Genomic DNA, 24,283 nt, shown 5'->3' on the forward strand with positions numbered 1-24,283 from the left:
TCACAATTTAATATGAGCCAGCAACAAAGCCTTGACAAAATATAGTTTGTAAAAAGTGGGAAGAGTTCCACTATATTATGTACTAGTCAACTTTCGGCTGAACACAATACTGCATTGAGTGAAGAAAGTTACGTCCATCGTAAATCTTTACTTTTCAGTTAGTATTTCACTGAAGCCTGACGCTGAACGCTTTAGCCTCTTTTATCCCAATGGCAATCAAGTTTTATTTTTTAGTTATAATGTGCGTTCGACTTTTACCCCACGTTCAATGTTTCGACGTAAAAATGCAACAATACTAAATGGAGTTTGAAACAGGAATGCAATTTCTGTGACTTAACAGCAAACTCTCTAAATATTGCTTAGCTCTGGAATAACTTGCTTTGCACCTACGCCGGAAATACCTGACTTATTTATCCAAACTTCAGGAACGGGAGTTTTGTTACAGCTCGGGACGGCATGTTCCGGAGGGGGAGGGGGAGGGGAACGGGGAGCAAGTCCAAGATTTTCCACATTACCAATCCACCATTTCTCCTTTTTATTGGGCTCGCGGCTTCCTTCCCAAGCGAGCCATTGAGGGTTTCCGCGGTGGCGGATGCCATTCGAGACGCGTTCCCCGCTCGCAGCACCTGTCGCAGGTGCGCGTGGGTCACGTGACTCGGCCGTCGGTCTCGAGAGCCGCGCCAGCTTCCTTCCTTTGAGGCGTTTCTCCGCTTGCGCGACCGGACCGGATTAGGGAATGCGGATAGAGTTGGCCGTCGCTCGTTAGTTCTCGGGGAAAACAAAACAAAACAAAACAGAAAACCCCGAAGGAGTTGGGGGGTGTTCGGGCCGACTTCCCTTCAGAGGCGGACCGATACGACGGAGCGAACATGAGCAAGATCCAGAAGTTTTTCAAGGGCGGCGGGGGCTCTGGCTACTCCAAGGGGAAAGGGAAAGGCGGGCCCTCGCCGCAGGAGGCTCTGGCGCGGCTGCGGGAGACGGAAGAAATGCTGACCAAGAAGCAGGAATACCTGGAAGCCAGGGTCGCCAAGGAACTGGCCCTGGCTAAGAAACACGGCACCCGAGACAAGCGAGGTGGGTTTTCTCCAGAAACAGGCCTGAATCTGAAGTCAAGGTGATAAAAGAGTACATCGCTGAGATGTTGGGACTTTCGGAATCGACACCCCCCCGTCCCCCCTCCCCAAGCGTGAGCCGAGTACAAAGCCTTGTCACACGGTTAAACTCCTGGTTTTAGGCAGTTGTCCACGACTTTAAAAAAAAAGTATCGTTATTGGGTTGGTTATGGGGAAGGGCAGAAAGCGACTTTGTATTGCAAAATCTGACCTCGGGCACTTTTTCCTTAAGTACGTGAGAGACTTTTTCTATTCGGTATAGTTGCAGGGGTAGGCAACCTCGGCTCTTTTATGACTCATGGACTTCAACTCCCAGAATTCCTGAGTCAGCTATGCTGACTCAGGAATTCTGGGAGTTGAAGTCCATGAGTCATAAAAGAGCCGAGGTTGCCTACCCCTGGTATAGTGATTTCTTTTTATACACGGAGGTTGGTCGCTGTCTTTTTTAAATTCTGGCACTTGCGTTGCATTGCTTCTGCTTAATTTTAAATGTTTGACTGAACAGAGTTATAATTTGAGCGCTGGAGATTGTCGTTTGTGGGTCGGTGAGTTCGGATTTGGCCCTTGCTATATTTGAAGCTCAGCCTCCCTTTGACAATCATAATGTGTGGGTCTACCCAGGATGAAAATGCTTTCTTTCCTATGTAAGATGTTTCCTTTCTTGTTTTCACATCCTATAGGACAGTGATGGCAAACCTTTTAGAGACCGAGTGCCCAAACTGCAACCCAAAACCCACTTATGTATCGTTGGAGGCCGGGTGGATGTGGCCCATTGGGTGTGTGTGGCCAATTGGGTAGGCGTGGCACATTGGGTGGGCATGGCTGCTGTGGTAATGGCAGACTGGGTGGGACTAAAAAGTTCAATCTATCAATTCCAACTTTGCAGATTTTTTTTTCCTGCGACAAATTGAAATTGATTGAACGGTTTTTTTTTTGCATATGGCGGCGGAGGCGTAAAGCGAAAAGGTTTTATAAAACCCAGCTGATGGCCTAGGACTGGGGCAATGGCGTGTGTGGCCACAGAGAGGGCTCACGCATGCCATAGATTCACCACCACAGCTATAGGAGAAATAAGCCTCAGTGAAATAAATGTAAACACTGAGCTTAATGATCTTGTGTGCCCCCTTCCTACATTTAAAATATTCCATTGTGCTTAATTTTTAAGGTAATCATCAGCCCTACATTTAAAGATTTTAGCCTTCAGATGGGTTCCTGCTTTTAAATGCTACCCTGAGGACTTTATTGCCAGAAATCTTGTACTCTTCCATCATAAATTTATTTCCCAGGAATAGAAACTTCCACAAGACTTCACCAGCTTTTCCCTGAACTATTTTGAATGCTTCTGCTGGTATTTCTTTCCAGATTGCTTTGTATGTGAACTTAATACCTGCTAGGAAGTTTTGATTGTGGATGGTTCAATAAATAAGTAGACTTAAGCAATAGAAATTTTCTCTTTGTGTAATGGTATTCAGAATAATGCCTTGCTTTTTGAATAAAACTTTTAAGGTTATCTACTAATCTACTGTTTTGATCTTTTTTAGGGCATTGCTAATATTGTCTTTGTTAAGAATCCTTATGTAAGGATAGTTGTGCCTTAAGAAATCCAACTTACTGAGTAGGACTTATTTTTGAATTGATTATATGTCATTGAGTTGTTTTTTACTCCTAGTGTCCACATAGATAAATTTCCAACTGACAAGCTGTCCCTAGCCTGGCCTTTCAGGTATTCCAACGTTCTTTCTAAATAACATTTATTCATGGTATAAACCAGGGGTCTTCAAACTTGGCCCTTTTATGACTTGTGGACTTCAACTCCCAGAATTCCTCAGCCAGGCATACTGGCTGAGGAATTCTAGGAGTTGAAGTTCACAAGTCATAAAAGGGCCAAGTTTGAAGACCCCTGGTATAAACAAAGTGGTTTTTAGGATTCAGGTGTGAAATTTTACATGCATGCTTAAAATGTCACTTCTGTGAGAAGTAAATATATATATTTAGCTATATAATTTTAATAAGCAAATTTATATAAATATATATAAGTAAATACATCATGACACTTCCCTTTTCTGTTTCAAATCACTGGAGTTAAATAACTCCAAGACAAGGCATATGTGGGAGTGAGATATATCAAAAAAATCAAGATGGCAACTGCCACCACAAGATTGAATACCTGTGATGTACATGGATGAATGTAAAAAAGTGCATGTGTAACATTTACATACCTGCCATACTGAATCAAATGTTTTGACCCCTGCCCCTTTTATTAATCTTTCAATCAGAATAGAGCTGGAAGGGACCTTGGAGGTCTTCTAGTCCAGCCCCCTGCTCACACCAGAGATCTTATAACATTTCAGACAAGTGGCTGTCTAATCTCTTTTTAAAAACCTCTAGTGATGAAGCACCCACAACTTCTGACAGCAAGCTGTTCCACTGGTTAATTGTTCTCACTGTTAGGAAGTTTCTCCTTAATTCCAGGTTGCTTTTCTCCTTGATTAGTTTCTATCCATTTTTTCTTGTTCTGCCTTCTGGTGATTTGAAAAATAAATTGACCCCCTCCTCCTTGTGGCAGCCTCTGAAGTACTGGAATACTGCTATCATGTCCCTACTAGTCTTTCCTTTCTCTAGACTGGCATACCCAATTCCTGCAACCGTTCTTCATATGTTTTAATCTCCAGGCCTTTAATCATCTTAGTTGCTCTTCTTTGCACTTTTTCCAAAGTTTCAATCTCTTTTTTTGTAATGTGATGTAATGTGGTATTCTTTTAAAGTAAAGAGTTGCAAAACCTAACATTTTAAAAAGCTTGAAGACAATGTCTTTTAAATACCCTGTAAACCGCCCTGAGTCCTTCGGGAAAAGGCGGTATATAAATCTAAATAAATAAATAAAATAAATAAATGTTGGAATTGGGAGAAAAGCACTGATTTAACACTAGTATGAATAAGGATGATGTTGGGCCATCTCACTTGGGAGCTGACAGCAGAGTCATTGGGGCAGGAAATAAAAAAAATCAGGGTATATTTGTATTGTGGTTAGGTGTAATCAGGGGAAAAAACGTGAAATAGATATGTTTTGAAATCAAGTCATTGTGTTTTACATCGTGCTACTAAAGTCTAAAGGTGTAATATTATGGTCCCCAGGGCAGTATAGGGATGCTGCAGCAGTTGTAAGTGTGAAAAATGGTCATAAGTCATCACTTTTTTTCAGTGATGTTGTGACTTCAAAACAGTCATTAAACAAATGGTTGTAAGTGTACAATTTTTAATAAAAATGATTTGTTCAGCTTCTCATTGAAGTGGAATCAATGTTTTTGTTATACTGAAGGTAGCTAATATGCAATTATATAAATTTAGAACACAGTTCCTGAAACTATTTTTTTGGCTAGCTAGAATGGATTTGCAAGCACAGAAAAAGCAGCTGCAGAGTCAGTGGTGGGATTCAAATGTGTGAACAACTGGTTCTCTGTGTGGATGCCGCTTCCGGAAGTCCATTCTGGGCCTGGGCAACAAAAAATTAGCTACCAGTTCTGCCGAAGTGGTGCGAACTGGCTGAATCCCACCACTGTGTAGAGTTCTGATTTTAGATTACATTTTATCCCAACTGAAAGCACAAACTATGTGACACTGTATGTTACAAAATGGTAGTCAATTTAGTTTTAACATAGAGGGTGGGTTGGTTTTTAACTATACACTGCCCAGAGTCGCTTTGACAGTGAGATAGATGGTATCTTCATTGACAAAATAAATTATTTGCCCTCCAAGGATGGAGGGCAAATTCTTATTGTGTAGTAAGAAATCTAAGATATTCCTTGCACATCTCGTGGTGGTTTGTGTCCTAGATCAGAAAAGCATGACTTTAAAAACTCTTTAAGAGAATCTTCTGGGATTGGGCAGGGCAAGAGAGCAAAGTCTTGGATTCAAGACTTCCCAGTTTCCTCCATTCCTTTTGAATCCCTTTTTTTTTTGAGCTCTAAAACCTGCTTCAACCATTATCACCAAAATCTAAAGGTTTCCTGCCATAAAAGATGAGAAATCCATGATAAGGCTATAGCAGTGTTTTGTTTTGTTTTAAAGAAAGGTGGGAAAAGTGTGCAGAGCATTGTTTCTTTCAGGCACCTTTACCAGCATTGGCTTGTCAGCTGTCTGTGTAACAAAATAATGTATCTGTATATGTGTTTTTCAGTTATCACCTTGTGTTATATCTGTATACATTTCTGTGTATATACTGGAAAGCACTGGGTGCAATACTGTATATATAAACTTTACTTAGTCACATGACCTGGAAGGAAGAATGGGGAGGGCTTACAATGATGCAGTGACCATGTTTCTCAGTCACAGCCCACTTGTGTCTCCCATAGGAATTTATGGGGGGGGGGATTTTTCAGGATTATTTTATCTTTTTCCAAAGTCCTAGACCTAGAGCTGTGTTTTGCTGATTTTCTCTCCACACCAAATTTGGTTCCATTCTGTTCAGTTCTAAATATATGGTGCAGACAAAGTGCCAACCCCCTTTACATAACTTATTTCCAATATCTCACAGAGATGGGGGGGAGGGCTAGACCATTTTTTAAATGTGTTGACTCTTTTTAAAAAAATAATAAATACTACTTTACTAATAGTGTGAACAACAACAACAACAAAACATCAGTCAATTGCAAAAGGCAGCTTTACTTAGAACAGCTTGCATGTTCGACAATACTTTTTACAACATCAAACATCCACATCTCCTATTCCAGGTCTTTGCGAAGGACTCAGTAGGTGGACAAAAATACCAAAACCAGTTTGAACATCTGGTTGACCGTGCAACAAACCATAATAACAATAATGGATAATCCCATCAACCTTTGTGGATTGATATTGGCCACTTTGGAAAATCCTGTCCTAAATAATGGATAATATAACATCAGAGCACCTGAAAGCAGGAAAAGAAGCAATGGATGTAACTAATCAAGGAGAGAACCAACCCTGAACTAAGGAGGAATTTCCTGACAGTGAGAACAACCAGTGGAATGGCTTGTCTCCAGAGATTTTGGGTGCTTTATTACTGGAGGTTTTTAAGAAGAGATTGGATAGCCATTTGTCAGAAATGGTAGGGTCTCCTGCTTGAGCAGGGAGTTTAACTGGATGACCTCCAAGTTTCCTTCCAACTCTGTTATATATCCAGCTATACTTCTGATATAGCAGATTCTTGCAGTTTTTTTTATTAAAGAGTTTTACAAAGATTCTTGTAGTTTTGATAAGAATCCTAATGGAAGCTTGAGAATTATTAGTTGAAAGAATTGGTTGTATAAGTTGGTTAAGAAGATGATAAATGATTCTGCTTATATTTGCTCTTCACTGGATGTGTCCTGCTTGACCATTATATGCATAGTCCTCAAAATGAACAAGTTATTTATAATGCTTTTCACCAGATCTTGAAAGTATTGGTAAACAATCTGGCAGATGACATGTCTGGAATGATATTGCTCAGCATGGATGTATAAGTGCATATGACATACCAGCTGGCAAAGGCAAATTGGGGCTTTGGAGTGACTAAAAATGCACAAAAAAGTCTAGATTTCCTAGCCATAAGATAATAATAATAATATTAAATAATAATAATAATAATAATAATAATAATAATAATAATAATAATAATAACAACAACAACAACAACAAAACAACAACAACAACAACAACAACAATAATAATAATAATAATAATAATAATAATAATAATAATAATAATAATAATAATAATAATAATAATAATAATAATAATAATAATAATAATAATAATATCATCTATCCATCCAGTAGGAGATATAGGAATATAGCCAGCCGTACCAACAGGCTGAAAAATAGCTTTTATCCGTGGGCTGTTAGGCTTTTAAATGGGACATAATCTTTGTGAACTTATGCAGAATTGACTTGGGAGGCCGGTGTGTGGTGTAGTTGGTTCACATGGTGTGGTAGGATGGAGGGTTTGTTGTCACTGTGTGTTGGGGGGGGGAGAGCATGGGGGGGGGAGGCTCAGCTAATCTCAATGTACACATGTTGTACTTTGACAATAAAGGTTTATTATTAAGTGTGGTTCATTAGTTGAATTCATATAGATTGCATTTAACCATCATTTGTTTCATTATTTTATTGAATAAGCTACAGTAGCAATAGCTATAGCACTGAACCTATATGCTGCCTCATGGTGCTTTATAGTAGCTAAGTTACACTTTGTATTAATTCATGAACCATAGTTTTAAAATCACAGTATCTGAGTTAAACAGGTCCCAGATTCATTACATATTTAATGTAATGTTGAACCCAGACATTGATTACAGGCCCATGAAAATGTTAAATGTTTGAGAGAGTGCTGCAATTTGAAGACAAGATTGTTATTATTACTCGTAGATTATGTTATAAAGGAAAGACTGAGTGGGCAAATGTACGCTCAAGAAAAGCAATGTTTACTTGTGTTAGTCTATTTATGTGTACAATTATATTAAAAAGTACTGTATTGCTACAGTACTTGGGTTTTGCTTCAACCATAAATCAAAAAAAGAATCTACTTTGTTGGTCAAGTAAAGGATACTAAATCTCCCAGGTTTTTGTTCAGTTTTTATGTTTTTCTTTTTGGGAAGTAGATAAAGGAAATCTAGCATTGTATGCAAGTTGTAGATAGGGAAGTTACTGGTATCTGATGAAAAGGGGCCAGAAAGAGCACACAATGTGACATTATTCTGGGAGGCATAAAAACTAACCACCTATAATTCCATTTCATAGTTGCCACACAAATAACAAGGTATTTTGGGTTCTGTAAATTTTGTCCCACAGCATTTGTATAATACTCCCCCAGTTACTATTTCAGAGAGCATTGAATATGTTGCTATATATACACACACGTAACTACAGAAAGGGACGCGGTGGCTCAGTGGGTTAGGACGCTGAGCTTGTCGATCAGAAGGTCGGCAGTTTGGCGGGTCGAATCCCGAGTGCCGCGTAGCAGAGTGAGCGCCTGTTACTCGTCCCAGCTTCTGCCAACCTAGCAGTTCGAAAGCACGTAAAAATGCAAGTAGAAAAATAGGGACCACTACGGTGGGAAGGTAACAGCGTTCCGTGCGCCTTTGGTGTCTAGTCATGCCGGCCACATGACCACAGAGACGTCCTCAGACAAGCGCTGGCTCTTCGGCTTTGAAACGGAGATGAGCACCGGCCCCTAGAGTTGGAAACGACTAGCACGCATGTGCGGGGGAACCTTTACCTTTACCCTTTAACTACAGAAATGCAGGGGGTAACTTTGTTACAGCATTTGGTGAATGTGATTGTAATGCTTATTCAATTATTTGGAATTGCCTAGATGTATCTCTGTGTTATGTGACCATTCTTAAACTTAAGTTGTATAGCATGAGATAAACATGTGGAAAATGAAATATAGCGTCTTAAGCAGTGGTGGGATTCATATATGTGAACAACCACTTCCAGAAGTCCATTCTGGGCCTGGGCAACAAAAAATTAGCTACCGGTTCTGCCGAAGTGGTGCAAACTGGCTGAATCCCACCACAGATCTTAAGTCTCAGACAGATCCAGGGCAAAAGCTTTATGTTCTCCCCAACATTTCATTTCATTCTATGTATTTTTTTTTCTTTTTTGTCTACTGAAACTAATGCATCAGTAAATAGAAGAACGTGGGAAAACCCAAAATTCAAGTAATCCTTGAATTACAACCACAGTTGGGATCAGAATTTCCATCACTAAGCCGTGCGATGATAAAGTGAGATATTACACGGCTGCATCATTTAACAACTGCAATTTCAGCAGTCTTTATTGCCATTTTAAGTTAGATTTGTGGATTGTTAAGTAAATACCCACCTCAATCAAGCCATTCCAGGCCTGGTCCCTTCCGGCCCTAAGCCACAGTAAAGGACTGCTTCCAAATCCCCCACCACCACACCTATCTCTCTGCATTTTTGCCCTTTGGCTAGGCTACACCTATGCCCGAGGATGCCACAGCCATTCCACCCCAGGCCCAGCCACAGTTGCCATTGCCAACCTGCAGTCTGAGAATCCTGCCGCCACATTCAGTTAAATTTCCATTTGTATCAAACAGGCAGAAGTTGTGGACAAAATGGACAAAGCCTTAATATATTCTGATAACTGTTCATACTTCCAAAGATTTGAATATCTGTAGAATTTAGATGCTTTTGAAATCCAGTAAAATGTGCTCTAATAGGATAATTATTGTGTTTCTCATGAATATTATCAACAATTTTGTTCCAAAGAGGGATAGTAAATTTCTTTTGGTAAAACTTCAGGAAAATACTCCAGTGGTAATAGCAAGATAGCAGTGAGTGAATGTGTTGCAAACCTCTTGATGATGATTAGCATCCAAGTGTATGATGACATTGCCATGACTTGTTACTGAAGTTGAATAACAGCAGAGGAGTTTCAAGTTACCACAGAATAAGCCTGGCTGCATGTTCACAAACAGAGATTGCTAAGTAGACCAGAAAGCTATGTAGCAAAATATGTTACTTTTCTCCTAGTCTTGAGAGAAAGCCATTTTTTTCAGTCAATCTGCAGACTTTAAACATGTGAACAGAGAAAATACTTTACTGAATTCTTATTATAAAGGAATAACTTCCCTCCTCATTTATATCTTTGATGTATAAAGTCTAATTGCAATCTAAGATGAAGATGCCTAAATAGGATTTTTGGTGCTACATAGAAGTCTTATTAACTGCTGATTCTTGTTTGCTTATGATATGGGAGATTCAGTTTTGGATCATAATAATAGTGGTACAAGATTTAGCTTTGATAAACTCCCCCATCCTTTCTATCATTTGTCACTCAGGGCAAAAATGGTAAATATTAACAGGAATCTTTTGTTTTCTGCTTTTTGAGAAAGGACAACTTTAGTTAGCAACACAGAATCTGAATTGTGACCATGTGACTACAGAGATGGTGCGACAGTTGTATGTGCAAACACCAATAATATGTCACTTTATTTGGTGGCGTCATAACTTTGAATGGTCACTGAATGGTTGTAATTGGGAATAAATATTTTCATAGATGTGGACTATAGCCCATCTACCACTTTTCAAATTCAATTAGATATTTAGTGTTTAAATGATTAAAGAAGTTCTGTGTGTACTTGCTTATGGAAACATTGATTGGCAGGAACAGGACACAAGGCCTTTTTATTTTATAAACTACAAAATTCCAGAATCTCCTTTCAAGATATACCGTATATACTTGAGTATAAGCCGAATTTTTCAGCCCACTTTTTGGGCTGAAAAATTCCACTTCGGCTTATACTCCAGTCAACAAAAAAACTTACCGAGGACTTGTGCGCGGCCGAGGCTTTGGTGCTTCCGGGATCGCGCGCACCTCTCCCAAGCCACCGCCGTCCGAGACCTGCCGAAGTTTGGGGAGGTTTGGGGAGGTGCGCGCGCACCTCCCCAAACCTCCCCAAACGGCAGGTCTCCGTTCCTCCGCACCCTGCCTGCCTGCTTCTTTCCGCAGCGGAAAGAAGCAGGCAGGCAGGGCGCGGAGGAACGGAGACCTGCCGACGTTTGGGGAGGTTTGGGCGCCTCCCCAAACGTCGGCAGGTCTCCGTTCCTCCTGCCGACGTTTGGGGAGGTTTGGGCACCTCCCCAAACCTCCCCAGGTCTCCGTTCCTCCGCGCAGACCTGCCGACGTTTGGGGAGGTTTGGGCGCCTCCCCAAACCTCCCCAGGTCTCCGTTCCTCCTGCCGACGTTTGGGGAGGATTGGGCACCTCCCCAAACCTCCCCAGGTCTCCGTTCCTCCGCGCAGACCTGCCGACGTTTGGGGAGGTTTGGGCGCCTCCCCAAACCTCCCCAGGTCTCCGTTCCTCCTGCCGACGTTTGGGGAGGATTGGGCACCTCCCCAAACCTCCCCAGGTCTCCGTTCCTCCGCGCAGACCTGCCGACGTTTGGGGAGGTTTGGGCACCTCCCCAAACCTCCCCAGGTCTCCGTCCCTCCGCGCAGACCTGCCGACGTTTGGGGAGGTTTGGGCGCCTCCCCAAACCTCCCCAGGTCTCCGTTCCTCCGCGCAGACCTGCCGACGTTTGGGAAGGTTTGGGCACCTCCCCAAACCTCGCGCAGACCTGCCGACGTTTGGGGAGGCGCCCAAACCTTCCCAAACGTCGGCAGGTCTGCGCGGAGGAACGGAGACCTGGGGAGGTTTGGGGAGGCGCCCAAACCTCCCCAAACATCGGCAGGTCTGCGCGGAGGAACGGAGACCTGGGGAGGTTTGGGGAGGTGCCCAAACCTCCCCAAACGTCGGCAGGAGGAACGGAGACCTGGGGAGGTTTGGGGAGGCGCCCAAACCTCCCCAAACGTCGGCAGGAGGAACGGAGACCTGGGGAGGTTTGGGGAGGTGCCCAAACCTCCCCAAACGTCGGCAGGAGGAACGGAGACCTGCCGACGTTTGGGGAGGTTTGGGGAGGCGCCCAAACCTCCCCAAACGTCGGCAGGTCTGCGCGGAGGAACGGAGACCTGCCGACGTTTGGGGAGGTTTGGGGAGGTGCGCGCGCACCTCCCCAAACTTCGGCAGGTCTCCGGACGGCGGTGGCTTGGGAGAGGTGCGCGCGATCCTGGAAGCACCGAAGCCTCGGCCGCGCGCAAGTCCTCGGTAAGCTCCGGGCGGTCACTTGCTTTGCGTCTCCTGAGGGAAGGGGGGGCGACTAGAGCGGGCGTGTTTCCTCGCCTGCTGGGCGCCGCGATTTGCCCGGGGAACGCGCGGGCCCCGAATGGCAGCGTGGAGCGAGGAAGCGGACAGCCAGGGCTTCCCCGAGAGCCGCGGCCACACAGGGTATTCCTGTGTATTCAGGCTTGCAAAATGGCGGATCGAGCCTCTGCTGGCGGCAGAGGCTTGCAGAGCGTGGATCCAGCCTCTGCCGGCGGCGGAGGCTTGCAGAACAGCGGATCGGCTTATACTCGAGTCAACAACTTTTCCCAGTTTTTGGGGGTGAAATTGGGGGTCTCGGCTTATACTCGAGTCGGCTTATACTCAAGTATATACGGTAGCTTAATTTTCACTTGTTTCTATTTTCACAAGTAGAATTAAAAACTGTTCATCAATTGTTGTTCAATATTCTATCTAGTTAAGTTTTAAGAAAGCACAAAATAAATGCAATTCAAACTTGCAAATGTTAGTGGAAACTAGAGAACCCCAGGTCTGTTTATGTAAAGGAGCTTTTTGTTCTTTCTCTCTGGAAAACCAGTTGTTTCTTGGCAGCCCTCCCAGAATGGCTGATTAGTGGGCTATTTCCTAGAGATTTGACATAGGGTAGGTTCTCACTCTGCACTATGGATTTTATTGTGGAAAATAATATTTTCACTGTGATCTGGGTGAAGGCTATTATGATTATTAGCTTTTCTTTTATTATATTTGGTTTTTTTTTAAAAAAAATCCCATAAATTCAAAATGTTCATTATTTAGAGTATTTGCAGTTAAAGCAGCCTATAATCCTTCACAAATAACAGTAAATAAATATTATGGGGATTTAGGAGGTTTTGTGATGTTTGCAGAAATTAATGAAATTCTGAATTGTTTTCTAAATTTTTATGTATCTTTCCTGACCGTCTGCCTTCTATTATGTCATGATCAAAGCATTGATTATGGTTATAATGGTAGGTTTTAATGTATGCAATTATTTGTGAGAAAAAACTATTGATCTCATTTTCTTTAGCTCCTAACTGGACAAGAATCCCAAAATGTCTATAATTATAATCTCTATAATAAATCCTGTGCTTGCTTGAAACTCATTTTTAAGGAAAAAAATGCATGTCAGAAAGTATGTATGTATGTACACACACACACACACACACACACACACACACACACGAGAGAGAGAGAGAATCTTAAAATTTTATAATGTAAATCATGATCTTATACATTTTATAATCTTTATATAAATTAAAGATTTTCTGATTTCCACAAATCATGGCATGGTTTTAAAACAAAATTATGTAGAATTATGACCTGTGGCATTATGTTTATTTCAGATTAGTCTCTGATTCTCCTTATCTGGCTTTCTACTTTTTCTGACTGTTTGGAGTGGGGATCTTCTTTTACCAGTCTCAGAGTTTCTCTGATGTAAGTTTATTTCCAGTACTGTCAAATCTAGGGGTTAGAACTTGGTTTATTTGCCAGTCCAATAAACAAGACATGCACATTTTCAGTATAAAGAAAGTAGTGTTATTATCAAAATCCTTAGACTAGTGTTTCAATATCAGCAACTATCAGATGGGAGTTGAAGTCCACACGTTCGAAAGTTGTTGAAGTTGAGAATCATTGCCTTAAAGTCTGTCTCCACTGCTGTCAGATCATACTTGTGGTGACTCTGAATTAAATAGTTCAGTTTTTGACTTTACAGTGCTAATTTGTTCATTGACTGGTATTAAACTTTGGAAACCTTGGGGACAGTATTGCATAAAAGCAATATATCCATATTGGATATAGTGGCAGTATTTCTCACAAGATGATACTTGTGTCCAATTACAATTTCCAACCAAATTATGGCTAATAATTTATTTCCAGTTTTGTGACAAAATTACCAAAATCTCATGCGGTTTGATGATTAGGAATTTGTTTCGTATTTATTTATACAGATATTTGCCACTATTGCAGATAAGTTATTTATTTATTAAATTTATAGGCTCCCCATCTTACTGTCACATAACTTTGACTATTCAGTTTTGATTGGATAGCTGGGAGCTCATATGTGAGATCAGGAAATGTCTATCCTAAGAACTACGGATGTGTTCAAGTTAAAGTAGTCTACTAAAACTTTTATTTTTAAATATTTTGAGGTCACAAGTTAAGTACTGTAATTCTTTTGAAAAATGTGACATGACCTTAGGATATGTGGTAGTTGTCTACCTGGTCTAATAGAAGTAAAAAAATGCTTGAAGCTTCAAATTCTCATACTTTGGGTCCTATAAACTTGAGAGTTCCCTTGATTCTTCTTCCTTTTTTTTTTGAGTGATGGCTATAGTCACATCTGACTCATCTTTCCAGTTTTTAAATGTGAATGGAAGCAATATTTCTGCACACCAGTCTTTGTCATACGTTGTTGTACTTTTCCAACTAGTATATTCCAAACATTCCCCTCAAAATGAGATGTTCAAGGATGCAAGAGTTTGGCTTCTTTTGGAGGAAGAGTTCAGTGATGACTTTTATAGGATGGAGAAAAAAAATCAAAATCACCTTGTAGCAAAGAGAAGATGTTCCATAGAGAAATTGTGCTTCTAATACACATCCAAGATATTTTCAGCCTTTAGCTAGCTGCTTCTCTATATCTCAGTCTTTGTTACAAACTGCTTCTATGTTATTTCTTCTTCCGGTCTCTATATGCCTCAGTATCGATAAATGGCCATTATCACAGAACAACCCTTTTCTTTTAATTTGCGCCCCCCCCGGCCTGTCACTAAATTTGCTATGTTGATTAAGAACATTGCATTCAGCTCCAATAAGGAAATTTATTTATTTATTAAATTTATGTTTATAAAATTATATTTATATTTAGCGATAAATTTATGGCTATCCAAAGTGATCTTGGATTCTTCCTACCCTCTATTTGTTTTAAAAGTAACCTGATGCCTTGTGCCACTATAGCCAATGGCAAGAGATTGTTGGATCTCTATTCTAAAATATGTGGTGGAGACCACATCTCTTAACCTTTATCATGTACAGCCAAAGACATTGCTGATTTATAGCAGTAATTTTATTGTTAAATGGAAAAAAAGTGAATATACGGTACCCTTCAGAAGGAAGAACAATTAAGCTGCTTTAAATCATCAAATTATTTTCCTATGGTATAAACTGGGAAGATGGTTTGGAATTTAATATAGTTTTCCTTAACCTAGGTGTCCTCCAGTTGGGTATCCTGATAGATGTCCCACCTCTCTGTTTATTTAGCTTCACTGAATTTGCTTGCTCAGTAAATGTGGCAATCTGTCTCTGATTTGATGTTAAGATCTAAAGCAGCCATATAGGTATTTTTTGCTTTGACTTATCAGATATTTTCCCTGTTCTTACTTCACCAGCTGCACTGCAGGCACTGAAAAGAAAAAAGAGGTATGAAAAACAGTTGAGCCAAATTGATGGGACTCTTTCCACTATTGAATTCCAGCGTGAGGCTCTTGAAAATTCCCACACAAATACAGAAGTGTTCAAGAATATGGGCTATGCTGCTCAGGCCATGAAAAAAGTACATGAAAACATGTAAGTCAAAAATATTGTCAAACCCCACAGAAAATACACCTTAACTCTTACATTTACACCTATTTGGTGGGTTTCTTTTTTGCATAAAAATCAAGATGTTCCATTCTTGTATATGATGCTAAGGTTTGTCTTCGGATATAGATAAAGTTGCTAGGATTTTACTGTTACACATTAATCTAAAATTGAATTCTTTTCTGGGATTTACCTACCCAGCAGCAGGTAAGTTTAATGTGGCCTGGTCACAACAAGTTGTACATATTTCTGCAACTGAAATTTCTGCATGTTATATTGCCCTTCTCTAAACTGAATACCTGAAGTTGAATGGAATTCAAATTCCAGAATTCTTCTGCTACAATGGTAATTCCTTAAAATTGTGGGCATTGAAGTTTGTACATCTGGAAGGTACACACTCTGGAAAAATAGAATCTTCCAGAAATCTTCTGAATGTTTGGTCCTTCTATGAACCTTACCAGTTCAGCCATGCCAAAAATAGTACAGTGACTTTCCATACGTTAATCCACAAAGCCAGAAATGGTTCATGATGTTCTGGCTTATCCATCTCTAGGACACCCATGTTTAAGTTCCCAATTAGAGTTTTCCAAATCTCCAAAATGCAAACTGCTTGAAAACTCACTGGGACTGCTCCTTATGTACATATCTGTTTTGCTTAATTAATAATTCTATTCACTACTTTTTGTAAGCAGTTCAAAGGCTCTTATAGGATTTAAAGCCATTATGGAATTTGGAAGTTGAATACCTGAAGGCATTTTCCTGCAACTTTCACCTTATCACAGGCTAAATTTGTCTTTGATGGTCCTTTAAATACACTAATAAGCCAAGATAATGGTTTATAAAGAGTGTGAGTTTATTAAATATACTTTGTTTTATTGAAGTGCTTCATTAAAGTAGATAACAATATTATATCTTTACTATTTCCCCAGACCTTCAATACCGCCCCCAAAATTTAAATTTCTATTTTGCTGTTGCTTTTTTGATGATTATTGATTTTTATGAAACCCTCATAATTTTACTGGAATCCACTCTGCCATCCTGTCTTGAAGCATGATATACAAATTACTAAAGAATTCCTTCTTTCCTTCTATCCTTAGGGATTTGGACAAAATTGATGAAATGATGCAAGATATCACTGAGCAGCAAGATATTGCCCAAGAAATCACAGAGGCTCTCACAAGAAGAGTTGGTGATGACTTTGATGAGGTATGTTTTGACATCTAAGAACAAAAAAAGGCCCTGTCATTAATATTACTGCTAATTTTAAATTTGCTATAATTGTTGTCTAGCTCTTTTCCAAGTGCTTTAACATTTTTCCTGAAATGCACTTGAATTCTCAAATGATTGAAGAAATATTTGTTGAAAAATAGAGACTGGACTGTCCTGAATAAAGTATTCATAAGAGAATGCAAATTGCTATGTCAAAACAATACAAATACACATTCCAATTTCTGACAAAATAATTGAATTTCTGACATATCAGATGGAATCTACATAGATAGTAGCAATGTGTGGTACATTCCTAATTTTATTCTAGCTTGTCAATCATGCCTTCTTCTAGTAACACTCCACTGTCATATGGCATTCAGGGAAGCTGTGTCACATGCAAGGAGGGAAGATTACAGTCAAGCTACTGTATTTTTCTCTATTCCCATTTTCACCATACTTGCAAACCAGCTCTTCTGTTTTGAGGACCTCATCTATAGGTTGTGATTCAAGACAGAAAATAGAAAAAGCTCCTTATTTTAGCCCATGAAGAAGATAATGAAAGGTGGAATACAAGATGGACTCCTTTTCTTTGTGTCTTGTGATGAATAACAGTTGGCAGACTTCAAGAGGTCTTGTTCTATCCCTCTTTCCCCACTTTTCTGTTTTTGCCCTCATTATGAACACATTTAGTAAGCACGCTCAGTACACATTGAGCTATTTGGAGTGGAATTCATTAATATCATTTAAATTGAGTCATTTTCTACCGCTAAACTGAAGCAACTGTGAGTATGTAGCAATAGCTTCTCTATACAAAACCAGAAAAACTGAAGCCATCGAGTCATTTTTGGGTAATAGAATGACCACAAAGTAGAGCAACTCTTTTTTAAAAAAATACTTGTAGCCTTTTTTTGTATTCAACTATATATATTGCTCAAAAAAATAAAGGGAACACTTAAACAACACAATGTACTGTATTTAATTGTAGGATGTCTTGTGTTCCCTTTATTTTTTTGAGCAGTATATTTTTAGTCAAGTACCATAATATAATTTTAATATTTTTATGTTATTTTATTTTATTCTTATCAATCATTAGCTACTTAAAATATTTGTTTGATCTCTTGTCAGGTGCAAAAAATCAGGTACATTCGTAAAATTGCATCGTAGAAGATTTATTCGTACAAGAATCTGGTCAATTAATGGTCATTACTAAACTGGTGCTAGATAAGGGTCAATGGAATTCAAGGTGGGCTGGACTTGAATATCTTGTGGCAATGCAAGGATTCTAAACTGATGACACATTTAACTCTGCCCACCAGCTCTGCCTGTTGTTCTACAGATCACCAGTAAAATTTGTTTGTCCTAAAAGTATCCATTTGTATAGGTTCCTGGCATGCTGAAAATCTAAAATAAACTTATAATGTTTCTTTTATAAAGTTTATAAAGGCAATTATACTTGGTTGGCTACAATTGTGAGACTGTTGTAATTAGAGGTTCTGTTGACTTTAGGCATTGTTTATTGAAATATAACCTGCCAAATTTTAAAATTTCAGGATGAACTTTTGGCAGAATTAGAAGAACTGGAGGAAGAGGAACTCAATAATAAGATGAAAAATGTTCATTTACCAAGTGTCCCAGCTACCCCATTGCCTTCTCATCCTGGTAAATTGGTTTCTTATATTAATTAGTCTGTTATGAAAGTAGGATATGAGAATATTAAGGAGAAAAGGAAAAATCACAGAAATTTAACATATCTGAATATAATAGTAGCTGTCTTAACATCTAAGAGTGATATAAGTTCTTGATGTGAATGAGGAGTACTTATGACTGGTCTTCATAGTTTTGGTTGTTGCAGTGTCCCCATGGTCAAGTGGTGCCAATTTGGATACTTGACAACCAGCTCACAATTATGACATCACAGCATCCTGTGTCATGTAATGATCATTTGCAAACTTCATTCACAGCTTTCAGCAAGCAAAGTCAGTGAGGAAGCTGGCAGAAAGTTTGGTGATCACTTGACTACAGAATGCTGCTACTGCCTGGGATTTGCCTAAAAATGGCAACCAGAATTGCTATCATAAGTCGGTGCAATCACATGATGTTCCTTCCTTGCTTAGTGATGGCCTTCTCAGTTCCAATTACTGGAAGTGAGAACCACTAATAGTAATTGGAATAATTTTGAAAAAATACATTGTACACAGAGTAATAATTTGGCAGTAGCCAAAGCTGAACTTGGATTTGGTCATCTGGATTCAAATCTTCTGATGTGATGTAAAGCTATGCAAGAATTCTTATTGAATAGTTTTACTGAAGTCATCCTTTTACAAGATGTGTCTTGTAAAATATGTCTTAATTTTTAGCCACAATGCCTCTAATCCAAATATTCTTTCCAGAGACCACAAAACTATATCTTTGTTGTTCTAGTATGCTGAAAAATTATTATCTTTTGTTATAGCATCTTCAAAGAAGAGGGTGGAAGATGATGAAGATATGCAGCAACTGGCAGCATGGGCATCTTAACAGCAATTTCTCACTGGGTTCAAGGGAATACTACGGGAATATCATGGAAGGACTTGATGGAATAGTGCTTATATTTTATACAGAGTGTAGCTGTATGGAATTTTGACCCAAATTGGTCACTGGTAGAATATGTGTACATATTTTATATAGTCTTGTATATATTCTTTTGTTTTTTTTTAAAAAAGCCAGCATTCTCAAGTATAGTCTTTCTCCTTCAGTTGTATCTCCAGACATACCATTTTTATGCTAAAGAAACCAGATAACAAGCAACACTGAATTTTAATTAATGTTATTCTTCTTAGCTGATACTTTTTTAATGCCCAGAACATGTATAAGTTGCAAAACCTATTGCTGCAATAGTGAATGTTGCAATGGTTTGAAAGAGAATTAAAATTGGCTTGGTTTTGGAATCTCGTTTACAAATATTTTTCCAAATGAAATTATTAAAACCCATGGTATTTAGGTTGACTAGAGAAATCTTGTAGCAATTTTGCACTGAGTTCTTTGTTTTCTGTGGTTCTTTTACAATGCCAATGGCTTGTTCAGAGTAGAAAGCAGAAATGATGATTTTGTACCTTAAAAACTGAGATAATGATGAAAGTGGACCTCTGTTGAAAGAGAGAGAGGATGCATTCTCTATGCAGAGGACAGGACCAAAATAAGTGGATTAAAAGTAGAAGAATGGGTTCAAGGTAGATGACAGGAGGACCATTCTGACTATATGAGCTGTCATGTACAGTCACAGAGACTGTAGAACAAGCTGTCATATGAAGTGATGAGTTCTTTTTCCAGAGAAGTTCTTCAGCAGAGGTGGGCGAAGATCTAGCAGATCTTGTAGTGAATAGATAACCTTTTAAGATCCTTCCAGTTTTGTTGTTCTGGGAGAGATCATCAGAAAAGGAAGGGTGTCATAGATCCATTACCACCTGTGTTTAGATGATTGGTATGCCCTGAAATTGGTTGGTCCTGGGGCAGTTCAGAAAAAAGTTTTGGATTGTTTGGCTTTCAGGTTGTTTATAATCCTGATAAGTCTCAGGGATGAGAGTCCACTGCTCATCTAAGAGCTGGAGTAATTGATTCTCCTATTCCACATTTAATGGATTGGGAATTAGCGATTCTGAACAATGTTATACCATGGTTGGTTTTATAAAAAAAATGTTTTCCCTGCCTGCATAAGTCATTAGAACACTTAGAGTCCACCACTTCTGTCTTATCCTACATGCACTTAAAACAAATCTAGAATATTCATGTTATATCAAGACCCCCTTAATCACTGAGTATAAAAGGCGATAAAGGCATGCGATCTAGTGCATCCAGGGAAACTATGATGCATTGTGCAGTCTAAAATATTGAGCATGATTTAGTTTACTCAAACTTGGTAGCACCAAACCTTTACTGATTTTTATGTAAGATTAATTTGATTTTATAAAAGGGGAAAAAATAGAATGAATTTTTTAGCTGAGTTACCAGCAAGTGATAATTGAGTTTATCAGCCTCTTTAAAAATAGGAGATCATAATTTAGTAAATCAAATGAATTAAATTCAAGTAATTGTGTGCTGGATTCATGTATATTTTATTGATGGCAGACAAGATATTGCAGTATCTTATCAAGCAGAAAAAAATTAATATGTTATGATTGTGGTTTTTAAATGAACCTTAGTCGCTCTATTTCTTCATTTTTTTGATTTGGATAGTACTGTTCTCTTTAAATATTTAAATAAATACAATAATTTATATGGTGCTTATGTATCTTCTTTCAACTATCTTTTTTTTAATCTGGGAAACAAATCATATGAAGAATTTTTTTAAAATTTCTCAAAATAGTAGTAGACAAGTTCCAAAATTATTATGTACCTCAGCCATTTTTTTATCCCTGAAATTAGACTCTTCATATGCAGGTTGTTTTCCTAACCCCTCTCCCTTTTGAATTTTAATTTAAGATGACATTACTATTACTTTCCTGGAATATAAAAGATTTAAATATTTAATAAGTATTAAATTGTGCAATTTAAAATCTGACATTGCTTTTTTACAAGAAACATATTCCACAAAGGAAATATATATGCAGGACCTGTATTATTGTGTATCTTTGTGGAAATTCAACATCTGCTAGGTGTATAGGGTCTCTGATTTACTGTCTAATCATAAAACAAGAAATAACATTGGTCATTAAATAATTTGGTAGATGTACTGTACTTAAGGTCTAAGGATTATCCAGATATATCACACAGGAGTTCTAACATCTTTTTACTTTAGTAGAGGAGATCATATGGTTCTATTAGATCACGATATTATCCCACCTAAATTTAATTCTTGAAATGGAAAATTTTGCAAGTTTTTAGATTAGAATTCAAAAAAATTTTTTTCGAGAAAGAATATTTTTTTCTGTATGCAAAGGTGATAATATACACACATTACATAAAGGTTTTTGGAGTGTAGGGCAAAAATTTAATTCCTTCTGTGCATTTAATACATATACTGGTAGTGAGGGGAAAGACACTATAAACTACTGGTCCCTTGATAAATGCAGTTAAACCAATATTTCTATTATCAAAGATGATGGGATAAAATATTTAATTTCAATTTAACCAATAATTAGTGATAACATCAAATCTATAAAAGCAGGAAAAATTCTAAGCCTGATGACTTATCATATTGACCGTCACATACATACATGACATTGAAATTTCCAGTACAACTGGAGTTTTATAATACTTTTCTTGAAAAACATTTTTCCTAGCCTCAGTTAGTGAGCCTTAAATAGCTGTGATTTTGATAGCTTCTAAAGAATCTGCTGACTATACAGCTTTCTTAATACTGATGCCAAAATACTGACTGTGACTCTGGCATGCAGTTTTCAGATAATATGATTCTTGATTATCCATCTGGCACAATCTGGTTTTATAAAAAGAGAAGTGTCTTATAAATACTGTTACTAATATAATGGATATACACATAAAAATTGAAATCAATAGTGATTTCATAATTGTAAGAGAAAAAGCCTTTAATGTTTATGTAAGTTGTTCATTTAAACATTTTAAATCAACCTACTTTAGATGGCTTGTAGTTATAATTATAACCAATACACCAACTAAATCAACACAAAAACAAAATCAGCAACACTGATATCAATCAATCCCTGCTGTCGATTTTATGTTGGACTTTCCCCTCTAAAGATCCTGTAGAAAATAATGTTTAAATAATATTTTGAATGATAAGAAGGTCCTACTCTGACTTCATAAGGCAAGCTGTCCCCATTTAAGGCTCTGTGATTGAGAAGGTCATCTACTCGACTTCTCCATCCTTAACTATCCAGAGTGTGGAAATTACAGCATGCTTCGTAGGCTTCAAGTGTTAGGGAAACAGAATCTACCTAAGATGGATGATCCTGAAGATAATGAGAACAATCATACAGGGCTTTTTGCAATATGTGATAACAGCACCTTGAATTTTCCCCAGAAGCCAACAGGTAACCAGTGCAGCTCCCACAGCATAAGGGTGTCTCTGCTATATTACCTACCATTCAGCAGATAGGAAATGTCATTCTGTTTTAGCTGTGGTTTGTTCTCCAAGCTTATTTCAATTTATTTTCTGAATGTTTCATTACCAGACTAGGTAACATCATCAGCAGGATTTTCTTGTCCTATTTTCCTTAGCTTTTTGTTTCATCCTATGCCAACTGTAGTTTACAAGTGATCTTCAAGAATAATTCCATGTAGATTGAATTATAGGTATTTTAACTACCGTAGGAGCTGATGACGGCATGAGTCATTATTGCTATGACTCATAGGTAAAGGTAAAGGTAAAGGTTCCCCCGCACATGTGTGCTAGTCGTTTCCGACTCTAGGGGCCGGTGCTCATCTCCGTTTCAAAGCCGAAGAGCCAGTGCTTGTCCGAGGACGTCTCCATGGTCATGTGGCCGGCATGACTAGACGCCAAAGGCGCACGGAACACTGTTACCTTCCCACCAGAGTGGTCCCTATTTTTCTACTTGCATTTTTACGTGCTTTCGAACTGCTAGGTTGGCAGAAGCTGGGACGAGTAACAGGCGCTCACTCTGTTATGCGGCACTCGGGATTCGATAGTCCAAGAAAATTCACTACTAATGAACCAGTTGGACTTAGCCAAACATTCATCTTACCACAAAACACATTCTGTTTTCATAGGAGGTTTTGAAACTAGGAGAATCCTCAGTTTGTGGACCAAAATGTTCAGGATTATCTCAGCCAAAGCTATCTGAACTACTTTGGTACAAGACGGCCTCTTTTTGAAACAGTAGCTCCTCCTTGCTGAGGTCCTCCCTGAATCTGTTCCTTCACGTGGATTCAGATGAAACTTTTGAAACAAGCCTTTGTCAAATACAGATTCTGTATTTTAAAAAATTAATTGGATTAATACATAGTTCTCAAATCTGCTAGTATTATGACAATGGAAATATTTTCATCAATATGTGTTGTGAAACACATTATCTTAAACTGGCTACTCGATATTTTTTTCTCTCTCCTTTTAAATAAATACAATAAAAAGGTTCACAAAGAGCAGAGATGTGTGTGAAAATTCTTCCCTTTTCTAGAGGATGTGATTGCACTTCTGTTAAGAAATAATGGTAGTAATTGTCAATTACAATCTTTCTCAATATGTTGCTCTTCAAATGACCCAGACTACAAATGTCATCACCCCAAGCCAGCAGTCATTAGAACCAGAAACTGGTCTAGTGGTTAATGCTAGAAACTTGAGAGACTGCAAATTCTAAACCCACTTTAGGCATGAAAGCCGCTTTCTCAGCCCAACCCCATTTTACAAAATATATAAACATTCATACCCATCCTTTAAGACAGACATGTCAAACACAAGGCCCGGGGGCCGGATCCGGCCCGCGAAGTGGTTTCATGCGGCCCGCAAAGCCATCCTGGAAACAGTGAGGGAACAGCCCCCACTGCCTTGGCCCTGGCCCAGAGATCCTCCTTCTGCCAGACACCCTCAGATCTGTCCCACTCCTGCCCAGGCCCCCATAAGTATCCTTGATGCGAACGATGCAGAGTTGGCCATGCCCACCCAGTAGGCCATATGCACTCTAGCCACACCCACCCAGGGCACACCCACCTGGCCCCCTGAGGGCAACCACAATGCTGATGCGGCCCTCAATGAAATTGAGTTTGACACCCCTGCTTTAAGAAGTAGCAGCAGCAATCCTAAGCTTACTCTTCTCTT

The 24,283-nt window shown here is 38.9% G+C and overlaps 1 protein-coding gene across 1 annotated transcript; it reads left to right on the top strand.

Annotated features, from left to right (window-relative positions):
• Positions 1–549: 549 nt before the first annotated feature.
• On the top strand, positions 550–23,373 carry CHMP4C (charged multivesicular body protein 4C). Its single transcript, XM_081325166.1, has 6 exons — positions 550–1,074; positions 15,156–15,333; positions 16,443–16,551; positions 18,105–18,213; positions 19,007–22,862; positions 23,158–23,373. The coding sequence occupies exons 1-5, from the start codon at positions 870–872 to the stop codon at positions 19,069–19,071; spliced, it is 666 nt and encodes a 221-aa protein (XP_081181292.1). The 5' UTR covers positions 550–869; the 3' UTR covers positions 19,072–22,862; positions 23,158–23,373.
• Positions 23,374–24,283: the final 910 nt, after the last annotated feature.

Source organism: Vipera berus, assembly GCF_964194415.1.
Source record: "Vipera berus genome assembly, chromosome: 3".
Lineage (NCBI taxonomy): Eukaryota > Metazoa > Chordata > Lepidosauria > Squamata > Viperidae > Vipera > Vipera berus.